Source organism: Durio zibethinus, chromosome 3, assembly GCF_047325235.1.
Source record: "Durio zibethinus cultivar Kanyao isolate XHJ-2024 chromosome 3, ASM4732523v1, whole genome shotgun sequence".
In the NCBI taxonomy this organism is placed as follows: Eukaryota; Viridiplantae; Streptophyta; class Magnoliopsida; order Malvales; family Malvaceae; genus Durio; species Durio zibethinus.
In genome coordinates this window covers 30,033,709-30,055,855 of record NC_143164.1, presented here as the reverse complement: position 1 = coordinate 30,055,855, position 22,147 = coordinate 30,033,709, and the positions used below count along the sequence as shown (strand labels likewise).

At 28.3% G+C, this 22,147-nt stretch overlaps 1 protein-coding gene across 5 annotated transcripts; it reads left to right on the top strand.

Annotated features, from left to right (window-relative positions):
• The first annotated feature begins 583 nt into the window (after positions 1-583).
• Positions 584-20,841, top strand: LOC111283703 (agamous-like MADS-box protein AGL11). Of its 5 annotated transcripts, XM_089758466.1 has the most exons (10): positions 611-733; positions 1,270-1,374; positions 1,797-2,027; positions 14,570-14,651; positions 15,730-15,791; positions 16,145-16,244; positions 18,156-18,197; positions 18,331-18,372; positions 19,813-19,970; positions 20,664-20,841. In XM_089758466.1, the coding sequence occupies exons 3-10, from the start codon at positions 1,846-1,848 to the stop codon at positions 20,665-20,667; spliced, it is 672 nt and encodes a 223-aa protein (XP_089614592.1). In that variant the 5' UTR covers positions 611-733; positions 1,270-1,374; positions 1,797-1,845; the 3' UTR covers positions 20,668-20,841. The 5 variants fall into 5 exon arrangements, with proteins under 5 accessions (XP_089614591.1, XP_022728026.1, XP_089614593.1 ...); XM_089758465.1 differs by lacking the exon at positions 1,270-1,374 and having other exon boundaries at positions 584-733; XM_022872291.2 differs by lacking the exons at positions 1,270-1,374; positions 18,156-18,197 and having other exon boundaries at positions 584-733.
• Positions 20,842-22,147: the final 1,306 nt, after the last annotated feature.

Sequence of the window (22,147 nt, the reverse complement as noted above, 5' to 3'; positions counted from 1 at the left end):
AACTAAATATAAAATATAATAATAAAAAGTCAGGATTAAGAAGAAAACCTATAATAACTGAACCATAGCTCAGATGACATGTCATCAGTTCTATTTGGGAGGTTGTCAGGTTCGAGACATAATGCTCTCATCCTAGCTAAGTAAGATGAGCGTAGAAGGGTTAGGGGGGTTTCAAAGTAGATTAAGAAATTCAAAAAATATATGGCTTTTGTTAGTGGGGGATTATAAAGTAGGGTAAGTAGTGCAGGAATACGTGGATGGCAGTGTCACCAAAGACCAAACCCTAATCCCATGGAATTGGAAGAAAGAGAGAGATCAGTAGGGATGATATCAATCTAACACCGCCCATTAAATAGAAAAGAATCCTGGAGGAGCTGGGAGGGTACGTTAGTTAGTTCAGGGGCTTTAAATAACGATTAGGAAATGGAAACGTTATTGCCAAAAATGGTGCGAATTTGCAACTGTAAAGCTCTTTCATTTAGCTAAAACTACAACGTCCTTTCTGCATTTTCGGCAAATTACAATTCCAATGTCTTTTTCCAAGTCAGAGACTGAGACTCCCCCATCTCTCTCCCTTTTATATTAGCCTCTTTAGATTAATTGACAAAGAAAGCAAAGGGCTATCAGCCGATCGACACACACAAAAAAAAAAAAAAAGTCCAAACACTTTGGCCTCTTTGAGCGTCGTAATTTTCCGAAAGCTGAAGTGGCCGGAACTGTGGCCAAAGCACAGGTCTGTGGGCTATTTTCATCTTCTTTTAAAGAAGAAAAAAATATATAAACTATTGGTCTCGGTTAGATCTCGTTAAATATGTATATGCTTACTTTTTATGACAATATCTATTTACCAAAATGCATAGTTTCTTTTCTCAAGAGGTTTATATCTTCTTAGATCTGTTGTCAGACACTGAGAACAAGGGAATCTTCTACTTCCTTGAAGAAGATCTCTTTTCCATTCCTTTCTCTTCTTTGTTCAGCATAATCACGCGAAAACTCTTGCCTTCCAACAAAACATATGATGGGTTTTCTTCATTTTTCATCCTTATACTTCTTCAGATTATGCTTTTTCTTCTATTCCCTGATAGTTAGTACTTTTACACTGTTGCCATAACCATAACTGGTTTTCGATATATTTTATGCTTTGAATTTTGGAAATATGTACAGATCTTTTCAAATGATCTCTTCAACTTCAGTTTCTTTAGAGTTGATATCCTTTTCTTTTTATGTCTTTTTTTAGCCAAAAATAATACGTTTTCTTTGATGATCTAGCAACCAAACAAATATTACATCTGCGAGGGCACAAACCAGGGCATACGCTGGACTAGTGCGATCGTATGCAATCGTATACGCAGGCACATTCACACTGGAGAGAGAGTAAGAGAGAATGGGTTTATGCACCCATAAAGTGAAGTACTATATCTATGAAATAAAACCCCACAAATTTTTATTATTTTACTAGGTAATAGCTATAGATATTCTTTACTTTGAAAGTTTCATAGAAGATGGGATATGGGTATGACTCAACTTTTTTTTCCATGCACTTCTTCCTATTAATTGATGTTTTCTCAGTGGTGTTGCAGCCTTAGTTACTTATACGCACTTCAGAAACGATTCACTGTCCTGAATCTGCTTCTGCTCTCAATTTTCTTCTTCTAAAGATCATTTTCTTCTTAGCTTTTTCATTACTTTCATTATGGAATTCGTACTTCTCATCTTCCCAAACACCAAATAAAAAAAGAAAAGAAAAGAAAAAAAAAAAGCCTTACGAGACAAATTCTGGGATATTATTGTTGCAGGTTGTGTAGGAAGGAATCTGTGAAGTGAAAGAGCGGTTAATAGGTGAAGATGGGAAGAGGAAAGATCGAGATCAAGAGGATTGAGAACACCACCAATCGTCAGGTTACCTTTTGCAAGCGCAGGAATGGGCTGCTCAAGAAAGCTTACGAATTGTCAATCCTTTGTGATGCAGAAGTAGCCCTAATTGTCTTCTCCAGCCGTGGCCGCCTCTACGAGTACTCCAACAACAAGTAACTAACTTCTCTTTTTCTTTCTCAAATCTCAATCCCACCTCATGCTATTCTTTTATTCTATTTGTGACTGCTTTGCTTGGGATGAATTTCTGGCTTGTCATTTTCTTGGTTTGAACTTTTTCACTAAGAAGATGCTTTGAAAAAAAATGAAAGAAGCAATTTATGTTATGTGTTTTTTTCTGAGCTGAATACAGAAAGTAAGCGACAATCGAAGTCAGCCGAATCTTAAGTTTAAGTGCCTCTGATTTTGGGGAGTGTCCGAGGCTATTTTCCTAATATGGCTAAGAGATTATAAGTAGTACTGCAGTATGAAGACCATTATTTATATTTCCATTCATTTGGACAAAGGTCAACATAATTTTCTACAAATCATTGTTTTTTCTTCTTTACTTTGTAATTTTCATACCTAAAATAAAATTTTATTCTCACTCCAATAATTATGTTCATCTTTTGGTTTTTAATAAACATTGTAAAAGTGATAATGAAGACCATTATTTATATTTCCATTCATTTGGATAAAGGTCAACATAATTTTCTGCAAATCATTGTTTTTTAATTTCTTCTCTACTTTTTAATTTTCAGACCTAAAATAAAATTTTATCCTCACTCCAATAATTATGTTCATCTTTTGGTTTTTAATAAAATTGTAAAAGTGATATTTTATTAATATATTAAAAAAATTTTCAATATTTTTTTTTCTTTTAGGACTTTTCAATCCTTTATCTTGAAAAGTAATATATTAAAAAAATTAAATTAACATAAGAAATCTTGAATTGGTCAAAATTTCGTTCTTATATTAAATGTCAACGATTGAATCTGAAAGAAAATTAGAGTAGGATTTATTTAACGTCTTGGTACATTTATAACACTTCTTCTTGTTACTTCACTGGGGGAACATTACATACTTTACACCAACTATAACTTAAAAGTAACACTAGCAGTAACGATATATACTAAAATTAATGGAGTAGTAATATAAAATAAACATTTTTCAAGGTCATTTAGGTTTCTTGGTTAAGATTGATAGCACAGTTATAGAGGTTGGCTATATAGCAAATCAACTCCAAAAGTTTAAATTAAATCTGCTCTTTTCTTTTCCTTTGAAAATCTGTTTTTTTTTTTTTTTTTCTTTTTCCTTCATGTTTGAAGATTTCATTGGTGCCAAGTGCGTTGGGCTCTTGTCTTTTACACACTTGAAAATTTGTTTCCACCAAAATTATGGAGTCTCTGTCATAAGCAGCAAATTTAGGAAATCAGAGATACAGTTTTTGCTTGAATTACATGAAAAAAGAAACTTTAAATATCAATAATAAACCTATTACAGAAACTTGAACCTAGCGATTAGCTAGGTGAATGGGTGAAAGGATGGATATTGGATGTCATATATTGGAGGGAAAGGCATTTCAAAATAAATCAGATTATGTTTGATAAACGTTTTTTACTTTTTTTTTAAAGAAATTATTAAATACACCATATAGCTTTTTAATTTTATAAGTGAAATTAAGATGATGATATATGTTCTTACATATTTAAAAAAATTAATTTAAAAAAAAAATGAAACATGTGTCATTATCTTAATTTCGTCTGTGGAATTAAAAAATTTCATTATTAGTGTATCAAATAAATTTTTTTATTAAAATTTTAAAATAAATATATATCAGAATATGTAATATGTGTTTTATTTTCTAAGTAAAACATATTCTATATATGTATTAACCAGTTGAAAACATGTGTTTTCGCTGGGTGGTTTAACCATTAACTAACAGATAAGATAGAGGTTGAAAGTTCAAAAGAAGCATAACTAATTTATAGGGTTGCACTCATGATTAATTTTTTATTAATTAAATGAATTTATATTTGATGTATTATTAGTGTACAAATTTTATATATTATCAATAAATCAGGTGAAATAATTAGTTTACAAACAATTAAAATCTAAAAATGTTTGTAAATTATTTCATTTTTTAAAATAAGTTTTTATATTTTTATTATAATCAAATAAACTTTTATCTTTTGATTTATATTTAAATAAATCTTTATTTCACACAAAAGATTAATTTATGTAAAGAATTTATTTAGATACAAATTAAAAATTATATTTTTGTTTAAATATAATAAAAATATATAATTTATTTAAATAAAATAATAAAATTTAAAATTTATGAAATGCGTCTCCACATAGAAACAGTAAAAATACCTTAGAAGCATCCGTCGTCCAAGGAATTAAAGAAACAGAATTGAAAATTTTGAACTCCACAAACACCATCAATACCTCCAAAACTACCAACAACTCAACTTGAATTGACTCCATAACACCAAAGGCTTTTGAAAATATACCCTTGGCCACACTTAATTCATCTTTTAAGACTCCTCTAATCTCTACCGGCTCAGGCTTGCCTCTTACACAACTATCATCATTATATTTCAAGCAATCCTCAAAAGTTACGTGATTTATTAATAAAATATTATATTCTTAATTTCAATAATCAAAGCCTAAATTACCTCAAATATTAAAAAAAAATTAATTCAAGAAATCAAATGGTGGAGGACACCAAGATATTACGTTGAACTTCGAATGCACACCAATGACAAATTACTTACAGGTATAAAGAAATATAAAGAACTGTTAACAATATTGTCTTCCTCATTTTGGTTTCTATTTTACTTTCACTTTTTTTTTTTTCCTAATGTCAAACATTTATGTCAATGTGCGGTAGAGTTCCAATACTTTCCTGTTTCATTATTTTTGAGATCTTAGTTTCTTCGGTTTGTCTGCTTCTATTTCTAGCTAACCATCAAGCTTTCCAATCTTTTGTTTGCTTCTCTTTCTCTTCACTGAAAAAAACCAACCACTTCTTTGTTAGCTTTTTCTTCATTGCTAAATTAAGGCATTTAATCTATGTGTCCTTTCTCTTCCTGCTTTCATGTCCACTGCTATATGAATGTAATCATGAAGAAAAAAGAAAGTGGAATTTTCTCCACTCTGCTGTTATATTGGCAGAGTCCATTCCAATTTGGATTATCAACTGACTTGAGTTCCACAAGCAAGCAAAGTAAAAACGCTTTTTAGTTCAATATCCTTCTTATTTTTCACGTCACATTATTACTCAGCAGTGAGCCCTCCCCTCCTCTCTCCTTCCATTATTTCTTTTCCTGTGTTTGTGGGCGGTGCTATATATCTTATATCCTCCATAACACTTGTACAATCACTTGTATAGACCTGTCCAGGGTAGAACTACTTGTTTGAGTCCAAAAATTCACCTAAATTTTGAAATAGTTTGGACGTGAATTATAAGTTCGTTAAATGAGTTTGGATTTGAATTTTAAGCTTGTTTAGAAAAGGTTCATCTTAGATAAGATATTTAAAGCACATACTCGATCTAGCCCAAATAAATTTTATATATTTTATATTTATAATTACATTACATAGAAAATAAATAAATGATTAAATAATTATGTGTATACACTAATATAATATTCCTTCAAGTATTAATTTTATGCATGGGCTCGAATAGGGTTGCCCCAACCCGTCTCCGATGGGTTTCAACCCGACCCGATCTCATAGGATTATTATTTTTTCATTTTGAAAATCGGGTTTCACTTCAGATCGAGTAATAATAAAAAAAAAAAATTAAGGTCAGGTTTTAGGTAAACTCGACCCGATCCAATATATATAAATTTTTTTTAATTATTTATATATTTATTTAATTTTATATTTATATTAAAAAAATAATATTTTATATTTTATAAATAATATTTTATATTTAAAAAATAATATCTTATTAATTTCGGATCGATAAGATCAGGTACGATTTATACAACATTTGATTGGTTCCGGTTCGGGTTTTATGAATATAAAATCAAGTCGGATTCGGGGTTAACTAAAACCCACCCCGACCCGACTCGTTGCCATTTCTAGGCTTGAATTCGCTAGAGATCATGGGAAAAAAAGAAGCTTGTTTGGGCTAGTTCGAAGAAGGGAAGTAATAAATGAAGCCTAAGAACCCCTTGTCATTGAATAAAAAAATTAACAAAGTATTTTAGGCTTTATTTTATTGAATATTTATTTTGTTATAGTTAATTTTATTATATTTTTATTTTTATTTAAAATTTTGAAATTTGGATGACTTGGATGGGCTTGGGTAGCCTCTTCTAAATATGGATCAAGCCTAGATTGTAAAATGAGGACCATATTTCAACCTAAGCTAGACTTGGACAAGCTTGAAACTTATAAATATCCTATCTAGATTCGACCTAACCCAACTCATGGACATATCTACATATTGCTATCATTCAACTTATTTCTTTATTTCAAAATTTTTCATTTTTCTACTTAGAATATTTCTGCATTGGTTTAACAATTTGATTCCCTTCCCACAATATCTAATATTGTGGACAAACCTTTTATTAGCCAAACTTTTGATATTCATAATTTAATCATATATTTATTGTTGGATTTGATCAAAACCTCACTAAGTTACTAATATAATTTTAATCAAAACTAAAATTGACATAGATGGGAGAGAAAGCTCAATCCTGCTTAATCAAAATCTACGAAAATGTTGACACAATCACAAGATTTTTTTATGTTTGCTTCGAGAGTTCGAATGGAAACCTACACAGAAAGGAATGAGAGAGAGAACTACACTTTACCTGAAACTAAAGTTTTGAAACCTAATAAGCCGACCTCATACATATAAGATGAAAGTAATAACCTTCTTTAACACGTTAGTAAAAATTGACCCATCCCATTATGGGTCTAATTACTAAATTAATATTGAGATCATACTTAACTAAAAGCCTACTATATGATCAGATATGTCATAACATGGTACCACTATAATTATAAGTAAATTAACATTAATAAACCTAAGTCCAAATTAATTGACTATGTTAGTCTATAATAAGAGATAAATGTAACAAGCACCTATTTGGACAACACAATTCAATTCTGAATATTTTGATAATATAGTGTAATATACATATACTTATACGTTTAAAAATCAAATTCAGATTAACAGAATGGTCATAAAAATGTCAAATACGAGTATATACCTGAATCATCATACAATAGGATGAGCATTTATAAACCTTGAAATGCATTGTATTGACAAGGTATGAATGTGTGGACTTATATGCCCTCTATAACCAAACAACATTTATAAGCCTCAAAATATATTATATCGACAAGATACATGTACATGGATTTATGAATACTTCATCAACAATAACAATCATTTATGAGCCTAAAATGCATTGTACAATTATAATACATTTACATAAAGTCATAAACACTTCAGAAGATATACATAAAGTCATAAACACTTCAGAAGATATAGTATGATAGTGTGCAATGGAAATAATATGAAAATGAAATCAATATCCATTTTTATTAGGTCTTTCACATCTAAACTGACTAATGTATTACTACAAAAAAATAATGTGAGACTAATCCATAATGTCTCATTCAATTGAATTTCATATTCAATAGAATGGACGCAAATAGAATCTACATATACCAAATAAGAATCCACCCATCACAATTGCATTTGATTTAATTATATAGAGCTCCCACTAACTCAATACAATAAAAGGCTCTACAAACATTGTATAAGTGTTTTATTATCAAAACCCTTTAGCAACCAAAATTGATTAGTGTTTACACTAAAATGAGTCTATAGATTATGTGCATTATAATTTACTTCAACAATGGATTCTATTTTTTTCTCTCTTATAAACTGAATGATGATAATTATATATTTGAAATGTAAAAAACTCCTGATATTTGAGAGAAAGTAAACTGCTACAGAGTTACCATAGTACATCTCCAATGATTTTGGAATAGGAATCGCAAAATCAAACTTTAAGATGAAATTTTGAAACCAACAGTCTCACATATAGCTTCACAACATGCTACATGCTTCGCTTCTATAATTGAGACGCTGTAAGTGTTCGTTTTACACTTTTCAATAAACACTCATCTAGACAACACTATTAAAAATGGCTTCCAATAGCATACAAAAGCAAGGCCAAAATTTTTGACTAGATCTAGAATGTTAGATTTCCAACATCTAAACATAGGATCACTCAAATGTATTCGAAGTACCCCTATAGCATACACAACATCAGAATGTGTAGACCTAAGCATACATTAGATTATCTATAGTTGAGGCATACTGAGTATTCAAAATTTGCTTTTTCACTATTATTATGAAAACTTTGAGAATTAATAGTATGTCACCCTTTTATATAGGCGCCATAATAGAAAATTACAATGCATTTTAAAAACTACTTAATCCATTGAATGTATATTTTGAGACCAACCAAACATGCCTCTAAATCTATCACTAAGAACATCAGTTTGTAGCCTAGAATGGGAGCCTCACTTAGATTCTTCACCTGAAGTGACAAGACAATATGTTAGTGCATTTGATTGCCAATACAATTTTATCAATGTAAAGCACCCCAAATATGTAGCTACTTCCATTATCCTTCAACCATAAATATTGATAAGGAATGTTTTCTTTACAATGACAATCTCATCAGACTTTAAATAGCATAAAATTAATGTCTTTCAAGTCCACCAATGGACTTCTCAAATTAACAAACTATATGTTCCATCACAGAAAACCATAAAACCTTCACATTACTCTATTTAAACGTCTTAATGTCCAATTAATGTAGCTTCAAACTAAATACACCATTAATGCCTAAAAATTCTAAAAGAATCAATGGAAAAAATATGATAGAATGACTCATTACAATAAATTTTTTTTTTCCATTTAAAGCCTTTAATCATAGAATTGGCTTTAAACATTTCTACCTAACCTATGGAATGGTTTTTAACCTTGAATGTCCATAAACAATCAATTGGACTACAATCACGTGGTCATTTATATAGATCTCACACATCATTATACGGCATAGATGTAATCTCATCTTGCTTGGCAAACATTCAACTCAATGAGTTAAAATCACTAATTGCCTCTTGAAGAGTAACATAATTAGAAGACATATGAACACCATAATCATGCTATTCTATAAGTTCAGGTGTAGATCCAAAATTGATATTACTGGGATCAATTGTTGGTTCATTCACTTATGACATTTTCCATCAATAACAAAATCACATAAAGGACTAGCACAATATATCTTTCAATGAGAATGACTTTACAGAGTTTAAACCCAATACTCCCATTATCTAAGTAAATGTTTAAATAGATTACACTATCAAACTCAATGATTTTAATATAATGCAATGGATAACAGAATCTAGAATCTCTTATACTAATACAACAGCCAATAAAATGTCACTAATAGCTTTTAAATGAAGTTTCCTTGATTATGGATTATAGATGATTTTATTAGTATTACAACCTTAAACACAGAAAGTGACTCAAAATTTGGCTTCTTATTTGACCATAATTTATAACGACTTTAGGAAATGATTTCGTTTAGAGCTTGATATAAATTACATGTTACAATTTTTAAGGCTTCATTCCACATGAAATTCAAAAATGTTGAATGACATAATATATACCACATTATATACAAAAGTGTGTGGTTGACTCTTGCTGCAAACTTATTTTCTTTGGGTATTCCAAGCACAACATACGAAGCATCAACATCACAATCCTGCAAAAGATTTAATAAAATAGTCCTAAATTCTAACTAGTTTTATCATAGTGACCACAATATTTATCAACTATATCTAATCTTTTTACCTTAATTTTGTGTTTTCGAAAACTTTAACAACAAATTTAAAAACTTAAGGCTTTCATAGAGTTAGACTTTTCACTCCACCTGATCGAAACTTGAATGGTATTTAGTGAAGGTGATGAAACGCTTATATCTATTAAAGGCAGTAAGTGGAAACAATCCACAAATGTTAGTGTAAATTAGTTTTGAAACATCTTTTACATCTATTAATGATGACCTTATATTAATAACGAGATTTCTCTTAATGCAATCTATATGTGCGAAATTTAGAATGTTCCTAATGCCAATGCCACAACATGATAGACTTTTCATCTATTTTACCAAGATTAAAGCCAACAACCATATTCTTCAATATATGTACAACTAAAAAAGATTGCCCATGTTCATAGCTAACATCGATATCCTAACCACGAAAAGGTTAGAAGGCACATTCCCTAGATTGGATTCAACCAAAATATAGTTATTAGAATGCCTTCATTTTTCAATATAGAAACTTTTACAATTTGCCTTCTTATGCTTGATTTATTAGAAAGGCACACATTTCTAATTCCTCTGATTTTAGAATTCAGAGGCATTGGTGCAACCAAAATGGGAAGTAAGCTTGATGAATTTTTTCTTCTTAAATAACCTCTTATGAGACCTTTTTGAATAGTATTCCATTTGGCATTAGTACTTATCTATATCATCAAGAAGGTAGAATGAGATTATCACTTATAATATCTCTTTCTCTTAGATGGTTATAACACATTATATTAAAATCGTATGCCTACTTTTGTACTTTATGACTGCATTTCATACTATTATCCCTAGAAAGATGTGATTTAAAATCTACCACACAAGGAACTGGTTCTCTATTTTAACGTTGGCCATTTTTAGAATGTGCTAATGAAAACCACATACCACACTAATATGGTAATGGTAAACGATCTATGTGGTTCAATATTTCAATATTATAAAACCTTTTGAAATTAGCTTTAACGACATCCTTAATTATCAGTGTGGCAAACACTATTTCTAATATTTTTACTAGTGGTATACCTATACATCATAAACAATTTTAATTAGATTGTCTTTAAGAAGCACATAGTCCTTTTGTTCTCAATTGAGCTCTTAAAAGTGGATATGGAATGTGGATCGACTCTCAGACAACATTTAAAATTCATTACACCTATAATAGTAGAGAGTGATCACATTATTTATCAAAGTTGATAATGTTAGGTAATAGTTGCAAAGACAAAATGGGGATTAGAGGCTTTATATAATAACTCAATATAGTATTAGACATGCCATGTGTATAGAATCATGTCATAATAGTTATTTTATTAAATTCAGAACTCAAGATTTTCTTGAAACATACAATAAAAGATAATACAAAATTGGTTGAATATAAACCTAGAATGACTTGCTACTAATGGGATAACTAAATCATGTTATATCCCAACCAAAATCCTTTCCTTTCTAAACATCCTTTAAAGCACCAATCAATTTGATGGGGAAAGCATTATCATCTTAAGAGACCTTAGTAAATATTACAACTATCATAAAAAATTGCCATATTATTATTCCAAAATAGATTATCTGTAAAATCTTAAAAATCTTATGATTATTCTCATGACACCTAGGCTTTAATCAATTTGATTAATGATTTGTATAATTTAAGAATATTCACTTAATTGTGAAACCAAATTTGATTACAATAGAAATATGCAATACTAGAAGTATATACAGAAAACTAGGTTAGACATTATCAACTAATTCCATTCAGTGATTATTTAAATAATAAAATAATTTTATTAATTAAATGGACTTTTATAGAATTAAATAAATTATTAACAAAATGAGTAAATTTAAATTCCTAAAATTGAACCAACCAAAATACCCAATTAATTGATTTTTCTCCATTTAATTAGGTCTAATATTTAAATGAAGCCATTAATTTTGGTCCAAAATATTTTACAAAAATATTAACAAAATGACCTTAGGCAAAATGGTCAAAATCACTTAAATTAATGGCTCCAAAATTTAATAATTAAACTATGACGTGTGCCTATTAGGTGAATGGGCCTGTATGTTACATACGCATGCAATAAATGATTGTACACACCACACATACCGCGTCGGGTCTTCTTCTTGACATATTATCCTGTCATTCAGGTTTTTGGCTTCGACCCAACTTGTTTTTGTTTAAAACTTGCCATTTTCACACCATTTTGGACCGTAAAAGTTGTATTTCAACCCTTTTTAGGCTGCATAAAAATAAAACAATAATTTGGTGCCAAAAAAAGCAAAGAATAGATTGGTTTAAAAAACCTAAAATTTTGAAAGCTCAAAACAACCTTCAATGGCGGCACTCACTTTATCAGAAGTGGTTAGTAACCTCCACAGTGTTTGACTCTGATACCAATTGTTGGATTTGATTGAAACCTCACTAAATTACTAATATAATTTAATTGAAACTAAAACTGACCTGGATGTGTGCAAGAGCTCAATCTTATTTAATTAAGGTTCATGAAAATGTTACCGTCATCATAAGCTTTCCGATGCCTCTTTCGGAAGTCCAAACGGAGACATATACAGAAAAAAACAAGAAAGAAAATTAGGCTCCATTTGGTTTGAGAAAAAGTTTTTTGCTTTTATTTTTTATTTTCATTTTCTTGAAAGTAGTTTTTATTTTCTATTTTTTGTTTTTTAAAAAATATATTTGGTAAACGAAAATAAAAATTATTTTCTAAAATGCAAAAATAAAAAATAAATAAAATATTCAATAATATTACTCTTAATGTCATTTAATTATAAATATAATATATATCCATTAATTAATGATATTAAAATATGTTTAAATATGGTAACTTGCAAAACTTAAGGAAAAAAGTAATGCACATCCCTTTTTTCACAATTGAAAACATCGTTTTTTTTTGTTTTTATATTTTAACTTATTTTCGTTTTTGTTTTCTAAAATTTATTTTCATTTTCAATTACCAAACATATTTTCACTCATATTTTTTCGTTTTTTGGAAAATAAAAACAAAAACTTTCTCTATTTTTTGAAACCAAACACTACCTTACTTTCTACTTAAAACTAAAGTTGTGAAATCTAATATGCCGGTCTCATATATATGATGAGAGTATAAACCTTTTTTAACATGTTAATCAAAATTTACCCATCTCGTTATGAAATTAATATTTAAATCACACTTAACTGAAATCATATTACAAGATTAGGTATGTCACAATATTTTACCATTATAATTATTCATAACTTGACATTAATTGACTTTAATCTAGATTAATTTACTATATTAATCCAAAATATAAGATAAATGCAACATTTATACCTACCATTACCATTTTTTTTTCTGCTTCAGTAGTAAGTTCTTGGAACTCTGCAATAATACTTTCTTTGAAACTTGATAGTTCTTTTCCACTTTTAGGATGTGCAATCTGTTGTCACAGCTGATTTGATGAGCAACGAACATTTCTTCTGTAACCAAAGCGAAAGTTTTCCTTCTTCCATTTTATGGCTTTGAAGATTTTCTATCCTTTCCTCTCATAGGAACCAATGTAGAATTCTAGATCCCTATCTTTACCTCTGTCTTAGAATTTGACTACAAAAGGATATATTGGAGCTTTCTTTTGTCCTTAGCTAGACATTTCCCTCATTTATTCCTAACATAAAGCAGTGCCCATCTCTAGTTTTTACTAGCGTTTCTTCGGTTTCTGAAAGTTACTTTTCACTGCGGCTAAAGCGCGTGAGAACACGTGCCCATGCAGCAGAAAAGTTAACGTGATTGTCAGCATTATGCTTCCTTAGATTAGAGCCATTTCAAATCGTGTGAAGGTTCGGATTCCTAAGAAAACATGTAAGGTGGAAATTAGAATATCATCATTTCCATCCCATATTCTCTCTCTAGAGGGAGAAAAAAAAAAAAAACTCATGGGAAGAGCCTCCTTTGCACTTTCTGTTGCTATCTTAAAATCAACTCAATATAAAAACACAAGCTAAAATGAGTAAACAACATAACACTTTTATTGAATTTTATTAATGTTGATTAATTATATAGAATTTTAATTGTGTTGATTTAATTATTTTCAAGACAATTATTCGTTATAAATTAAGAGTGCATGACTCTTTTAATAAGACGTTTCTTTTTTTTCTGTTTTGTTTTTTAAACCTAGGGAAACATGTAACAAAATGTATAGTTGAGTAGGGATGAATTATGCATTTACTAATGCATTTTTTACATTAAAATTATGTATAAAATTATTTTATACACTGTCGAGTTTTTAAAGATTAGAAAATTAACATATGTCCATTTAAGGTATATGTTTAAAAAATAAAAAAAAATCAATATTATTAAAAAATAACATATGAATATTTGTTTATTTTACTTGTGTAATATAAAAACTCCACCAATGAAAAATGTGATAATTTTCCACTGTTTGAATCACCAAAACAATTTGATTCAAATCCACATGAATTTTACTCCTTGTTGACCCATAAAATCATTGTCCGAAATCTCATATAACTCAAGCTGGATGTATTGATTCAAAAATTGAAGCGACTTGAGCTTGAACTTAAATTTATCTTTCTAATTGTATTATTTCAGTTGAAAAAGCAGATAGCACACTCACTATGCACATTCTTTGTATTTTTTTAATGGTAAATAATATTTCATTAATAGGAAAGAAAGTACAATGTGCAGATTTTCTGTTTATTTACATGCCTAATTATCTATGTCCGTATGAATTTGGTTTTTTTTTTTTTTTTTTTTTAAGTATGGTCCTCATGAATTTAGGAACTTTTTATTTCTTGGATGCAGCATAAGATCAACAATAGAGAGGTACAAGAAGGCATGTTCAGATAGTTCAAACACAAACACGGTTACTGAAATCAATGCTCAGGTAATTAAATATTTGCATGCACGCTTGATTAAGAGAAGGATGCGGAGGTATAGCATACAATATACTATTTCATCAAACTTTTAAAAGTAAAAAAACAAACTTTGGCTTTGACCTCCAAGTTTTAATTGGTTTATACAATTACTTTTAAGAGGTGGTATACAAGTTTAGAATTTAAATATCAGCCCTTACAATTTTTTATCCTTAGATTATGACCTTCTTTGTAAAAAATAAAAATAAAAATACAAATTTGACCATCATTCTTTCCCAATTCTTTTAGTGAATATGACATTTTCAGTCATAATTTGAGTAGATGGAATTGATTGGATTGGATCCTTTAGTTATTAAAGTATTTTTCTTTGAAAATTAAAAGGAAGTATTATTAATAGCAATGAGTTACAAAACTATAACCGTACCACTAGATAACAATCTCGATTGACTCCCATCTTAGCAAGAAAGTCAGCAAAATAATTATCTTCCTGAAGTACTTGAACAAAGGTGACTTTCCGGATACTGACATATAAGTTGAGAAGCCTGTTAAAAATGTCATTATACTTCCATGGGCTGTCATTAAGCTTGTTAAGCCTAGCAATGACCACTTTGAGTCGCTCTCAACAATTATCTCTGAAATGGATTGATGTTTGCTTCAACCACTATATACAGATAGGGCTTCAAGAACAGCAAATAGTTCAGCTAAATTTGAGTCTTTGATCCCAATGTTCTTCAAGAAAATAAGCAAAATATTTACCTTCTCAATCCCGAACATTTGTAGTTTGTCAGGGCAGAGGTTATAATTAAAGGGTTCAATAATATTTGATACATAATATGCATATATATATATATATATATATTTCAAGTTTTTCATTGCCTTATTTGTTGTTAATTATAACATGCATGTTTCTAAATTTTTGCTTGAAATGGTAGACTAACTCTATAGGCACAATGCAAGGGAACCTCTTCTGAGTAGTAGACCCTCATATCATAGCATGAATTTGCATGAAAAGTATAAGCATTTCCACAAACTTGTTCAATGAAAGAATCTTATCTTTTCTTGATATTTTGATTTATCAATTGGATGCAGTATTATCAACAAGAATCAGCGAAGTTGAGACAGCAGATTCAAATGCTACAGAATTCTAACAGGTAATTGAAATCCTTGAATAATGATGATCATATGAACATAGAAAAAAAATGGAGCAGTGCCAATTTCAAGAAAGAAAACTTCTAGAAATTAAATTCTATTTTCCAAGAATGGCTTTTTCCCCATTTCCTCTTTATCCATTTTGGTTGGTAAAAAAAGAAAGAAAGGGAAAAAGAAAATAAAAGTTTTGATCTGATAAAAATGTATTTAATATATATGCGCATTGCACATCATGTATTAATCAACTTTCCTATATATAAATTGAAGGACATAAAATTTTGATAAAAACACGTTTGGTATTTGTTTACATTGATTCAATTTTGCTTATACCATTTTGTTTTTTCTTTGTTTGAAGGCACCTAATGGGAGATTCCTTGAATTCCTTAACTGTGAAGGAGTTAAAGCAGATAGAGAATAGGCTCGAACGAGGCATTACTAGGATCAGGTCAAAGAAGGTAAATACATTGCCAACAAAAACAAGAAGGAAATATGACATTTAAATGCATCTAACCCATAAATTATTGCTGCGGAAATTTATGTTCAAGATATCCACTCAATTATCAATATTATTCATCGCAACAATTGAGGTCGGGTGAGTTTTTGCTCATTTCAATTTCGATTTAATTGATTTCAGGTTACTATTTTTTTATATCTATCTCCAACCCAATATATATTTATAACTCACATGCAATTCGCATTCGATCTGAAACTAATTTAATAATTTTAATTTAGTATAATATTTATAAAAATATTATTTTTAATATAAATTACATTTTAATTATATAAAAATATAATATTTTCATTAAATTAAGATATTAAACACTTCCTCCATCCCAATTTATTTGTCTTATATTGATTTTTACCGAGATTAAAAAAAAATTTTGACTTTAATGTATTTAATATTAAAATTAATTTCTTTACAAAATTAAAATTTCATTATTTTTAATGTTAAAAAGTAAAAAAAAAATTCATAAAATATAATTTTAAAATATAAAAATGTAAAAGTTTTAAATCTTCAAAAAATGAAATAAGACATAATTTTAGAATATCCCAAAAAGGAAAGATAGACAAAGAAAATGGGATAATGAGAGTAATACTTTTATTAATATATATATATATATATATTAATATAAAATTAAATAAATAATAAAATATATTTTTTATATATATCTCGAGACGGGTTAGGATGGAGTATCCTAACACACGCCTCCTACCCAACTTCAATTTAAAAAATAAAAAAAACCTACCCCACCTTACCCTACCTCCAATTTTAAAAAAAACCGCATTTATTAGATCAGGATAAGTCGAACTACATTGAATATGTCTTATTTTGTCATCCCTAAACATAAAACTATAATTATATCTATAGTATTCAACCTCCCTAACTGAAATTTATTCTAACAAATCTTTTCAAAATGGAAAGAGTTGCATTAACTAAAATTATATCTTTATTTTTTCAATAAATCATGTATATTAAAGTTGTCAAAATTTACTCGAATCTAAAAAATTTATTCAATACATTTAGATCATGTTTAGTGTATAAGATGATAGATAGGATAGAATGATGATTATCTTATATTATATTTGATTTATGTCTAAAGATAGGGATAAGATTACATGGAGGATTAATTATCTGCTTGGTATAAGATGATTTAATCCTCTCAAAATGGAGATAATTATTTTTAATCTATGGGATCTAGCTTATATATCTTATTATACTTTTAAAAATTACATCAATAATTTAAATTATATAAATTTTGAAAAAGAATAATTTTGATCAATAAATAAATAATCTTATCTTAATTTTTACACACATGAAATATAAGATAGAATGATATTATCTAATATAATCTTATTCATAATATTATCTTATCTTATCATATTATAATGTTGTATACCAAATGTATCCTTAGTAGCCCAACTTAATTTGATAAAAAAATTAATAACTTAAACCCATCCAACCTGAATTCAAAATCACACAAATTCAAACAATTCAAAAAACTAATATAAAATTAAATTAATTTAACTTTAAAACTTAATAATTTTGACTTTGAGTGATCTAATTCTAAATAATCTAAATATAAAATAGGAAACAATTGAAGCCAAAATTATTCGAACTTAAAATTATTCAAATTCGAAATCACTTGAATTTTCTTCAACCCAATGATCCAACTTTGAGTGATCCGACTCAAATCTCACTCGACCAACCAATTTTCATCTCTGAGTGTAGATTCATCTAACATGTAATTAATGGCATGCTTTTATACGGACTACTCTTATAGTTAATGTCTATACATTTTTCTTTTTCTATATCTTCTCTTAGATCTCTAATATAAGTTTTGTTTATTTTTGTTTTGGTGCAACAGCACGAGATGCTGCTAGCTGAAATAGAGTACTTGCAAAAAAGGGTGAATTAATTCTAACATTCTTACGACTTTCCCGGCTAATTCTAAATTTTATGACATTTGGTATATCTTACGGTCTACCTTGATTATGACATTTGGCATATCTTACGGTCTACCTTGATTTTATATCTTATAGGAAATTGAGTTGGAAAATGAGAGCGTTTGTCTCCGAACCAAGGTAAACACATAATGTTACAGCCTCCCTAATATTTGAGAAATTTTCTGCTAAGGATATGTGCACTGCTATATATCCCAACACATACACTCATTCACAAATGTATATACACATAAACGAATTGTTTTGGAATAGATAGGATGTATGTCTATAATGCATTGTTTTACTATTACTATGGACTAGCTATGGGTATGAGTGTCTCAAAATATCTTCTAGTTATTTGAGTTTCAACTAAGTGAATACTCAAGTGTTATTCGTTTATTATTGAACGAAACTCGAGTAACTTGAGTAACAATTTAAGTATTTTAATATTTGGCTTGAAAAGCTATCAAATCAAATCTTTTTTAATTTTTTTTAAATATTTCTTTGTTTTATATAAATTAATTAGAGATACCTAAAGGTCAAGGTACTCATTTAGGCTCATAGGCTAAGCTAGTTCAATTCGGATAGGATTTGGATATAAATATTATAGTTGAAGCTGACCCAAAATATTATGTTTTATTTATAAATAAAATATTTAATTTAAGTGTATTATATATTTTAAAATATTTAAATATAATAAAATTTTTTGTTATTTTAATAATATATACATAGGTGAACTAGGTGTGGCTCAAACTTCAATTTGAAAAATGTTGATTCTAGCATGACTCATGGGCGCCTCTCATTTTATATATATGACAAACTTACAAAATACAAAATCTACATCCTAACATAATTTTGTTTAATGATAAGCACATGAATTCATAAAAGAATTAAATTTGAATCTTTCCTTCCATCAAATCAAAAAACAAAATGGATAAAAAATATTTATTTGCATATGTGACATTTGAAGGACTTAACCAATTGCATGTGCTTTGCTTACTTTCAAGAAAATATACTTTTTTTTTTCCTTTTCTTCACATGTAAGTTGATTTCATATCGTTAGATCATAAAGTCTAATGTTATTAAAACAACAAAGCTTTTGCACTCTACCAGCAGCCAAGCATAGAGGTTACATATCATATTGATGTAGGTAGATATATAATTACTAACAGAAGTACACTAATTACACGTATATAGAACTATCTGAAGGTATTAGTATAATTAAATATTGGTAATTAATACTACTTTTCACTTCCAAAACTCACATTTTTTTTTCAAGTAAAAAGAGAGGCCTAGAGGATAGAGGAAGGGAATGAACACATCATTTGCAAGAATCACTGGCCAAGTTCTCTGATCGATGAATACATTTTTCACTCCCACACTCGTATTTATCAATCACAAAACTTGGCGAGTGATGATGAAGAAGTGAAAATGTTAAAACGGGAGGGGAATGAATTTCATCTTTAATGTAAAAGTGTACAATTTAAGAAGTGATCACAGTATACCCTAAATATCAGGAGGAGTTTAGGTAATATTGTAACAGACACTAATTAATTTTGTGCAACTTATTTCAAACGTTAGATTGCAGAAATTGAGAGGCTTCAGCAAGCTAACATCGTTACTGGAACTGAGCTGAATGTTATCCAAGCGTTAGCTTCTCGCAATTTCTTCAGTCCAAATGTGATTGAGGGACCTGGAACTGCCTACTCACATCCTGACAAGAAGATTCTCCATCTTGGGTAATTCTCTATTGCATTTTATTTTTATCCACTAATTTGTTTGCTTCCAGGTAGTTTTTTGTAACGTTAATTCTTTACAAATGAAATGATGGCCATATATACGTATATCTTTGCGTGGCAGGAAAAATGGAAAAATATAAAAATAAAAAATTTGTTAGTCAAATAATTATGTTACAAAGTGGGAAAATGATTATGAAACTAATTATTAGATTAACAATTTTTTTATCCTTCCTACCAATCAAATCTTAAATTCTAATCCATCTCAGACACTGCCAGTGCCAACTCAAAACCATAGGGTGAAATTCATATGATCAAGCATACAATGCATGCACTGTTAGAATTATTTTATCCTCTATTTTACTATTTTTTGGAGTTCCTTTCTTGACTTCTACGGAAAGAAGTGATATTCTTAGTACATCTAAGAGTCAATTATATATTGTTCTACATTAGGCACGGTGAGATAATTTTCTATCTTCAATTTCTCCTAGAATATTTGAACTCTGACGGCTGCAAAATAAAATTTTAAAATCTCAAAAAAAAAAAAGCAATATATGGACTCTTTTTTTTTGCATGTCAGCATGTGTGACTCTTTGTTTTGTACTTTAATAATTCTTATACTTAACTTTAATTTACATTACAAAATTAGGGGATGGGACTAATTAATAACTCGTGTCTTTGCAACATTCAATGCAGGTAGAGTCCAAGAGAAGCTGATATCTGAAAATGGTGTTTTGATAATACAGTAAATAAGCATGCATTTAAACCATATGCACTGTACAACTACTATGAAGATGTAACTGTTAATTGTTATGTGCTTGTTTTTGGAGTATCATTCTGATATATATGGACATGTTTAATTTTGCCTCTGAAACTGTTTTATTAATTAATGTTATGAATGCATGCCTTAGACTAGAAACCATTATTATATATGTTAAGTAATTCCGTATTGAAAAGATTTACAGAAATAATAGTAAGTCTATGTATTCCGGTTGAATTTAAATTTGACTTTTTGAATAAAAAAAATTATAGCATAAAAGTAGCAAGACAATAGATTGATTTGTTTTGTGTATTATATAAAGTTAATGTTTGATACATTGACAGTGTAAATTTCTAATTTCATAAGAGGAGTTAAGAGATTAATGTACTTTTTATTTTTATTTTTAATTATTTTTTAAATATATATGACACCTTGTTAACCTTACTCGTGGGATTTGAAAACTTCATTGACAATGGGTAAAATAATTTTAGAGGTACATTGACCTTTATTTACCACAAATAGATATTTTTCAAACTTTTTTTTTCATTTATTGGTTACATTTAGTAGTTAATGTATAGAGCTCTATAACTATACATTTTAGATATATTTGGTATATAAGATAGGATAAGATGATATTATGAATAAGATTAAATTGAATAATATCATTTGTTTGATGTGTATAAAGATTAAAATATGATAATTTATTTATTAATTAAAATTATCTTTCTTTAAAGTTATACAATTTAAATTATTGATATAATTTTTAAGAGCATAATAGAACATATAAATTTAATCACATTGATTAAAAATATATTTTTTTTTTTACTTTGAGAGGATTGAACCATTTTATATTAAGAAAATAATCCATCATTCTTATAATTTTATCTCTTTCTTTAAATACAAAATAAATATAATATAAAATAATTATCACTCTATCTTATCCATTATCTTACACTCCAAATATGACCTTTACACGTTATAGTTTAAAACATTGTTCAAATATTCATACTATAAAGGGTAAAATGGGAAGAAAAGGAAATAGAGAAAATAAAAATTTGGTTAGAAAAGGTATTTAGTTATTTTACTTCAAAATTTTATATTCATTTTTAATTATTCCTTCGTCTCAAATTGTTAGTTCCTTTTATTTTCATGAATTTAAAAAAAATGCTGACTTTTCTGTATTTAATATCAAATTTTTAATTCTTTGTAAATTTGATGGTCTATAGTTTTTAACTTCAAAAATAAAAAAAAATTATGAAAAATAATTCTAGAATATAGAAAAGTAAAGATTTAAGTATTTTAAAAAATAAAAAATAATTTTAAAATTTTCAAAAAAAAAAAAGGTTAAAAACTATATCACTTCTATCATATTGGTATTTAAAGAATAAAAATTTACAATTAAATACTCGAAATTTACTTT

Coding starts and splice junctions, on each gene's coding strand:
- LOC111283703 (XM_089758465.1), top strand. CDS start 1,846: ATGGGAAGAGGAAAGATCGAGATCAAGAGGATTGAGAACACCACCAAT. Junction 2,028..14,569: donor TACGAGTACTCCAACAACAA/GTAACTAACTTC, acceptor TCTTGGATGCAG/CATAAGATCAACAATAGAGA. Junction 15,792..16,144: donor ATGCTACAGAATTCTAACAG/GTAATTGAAATC, acceptor CTTTGTTTGAAG/GCACCTAATGGGAGATTCCT.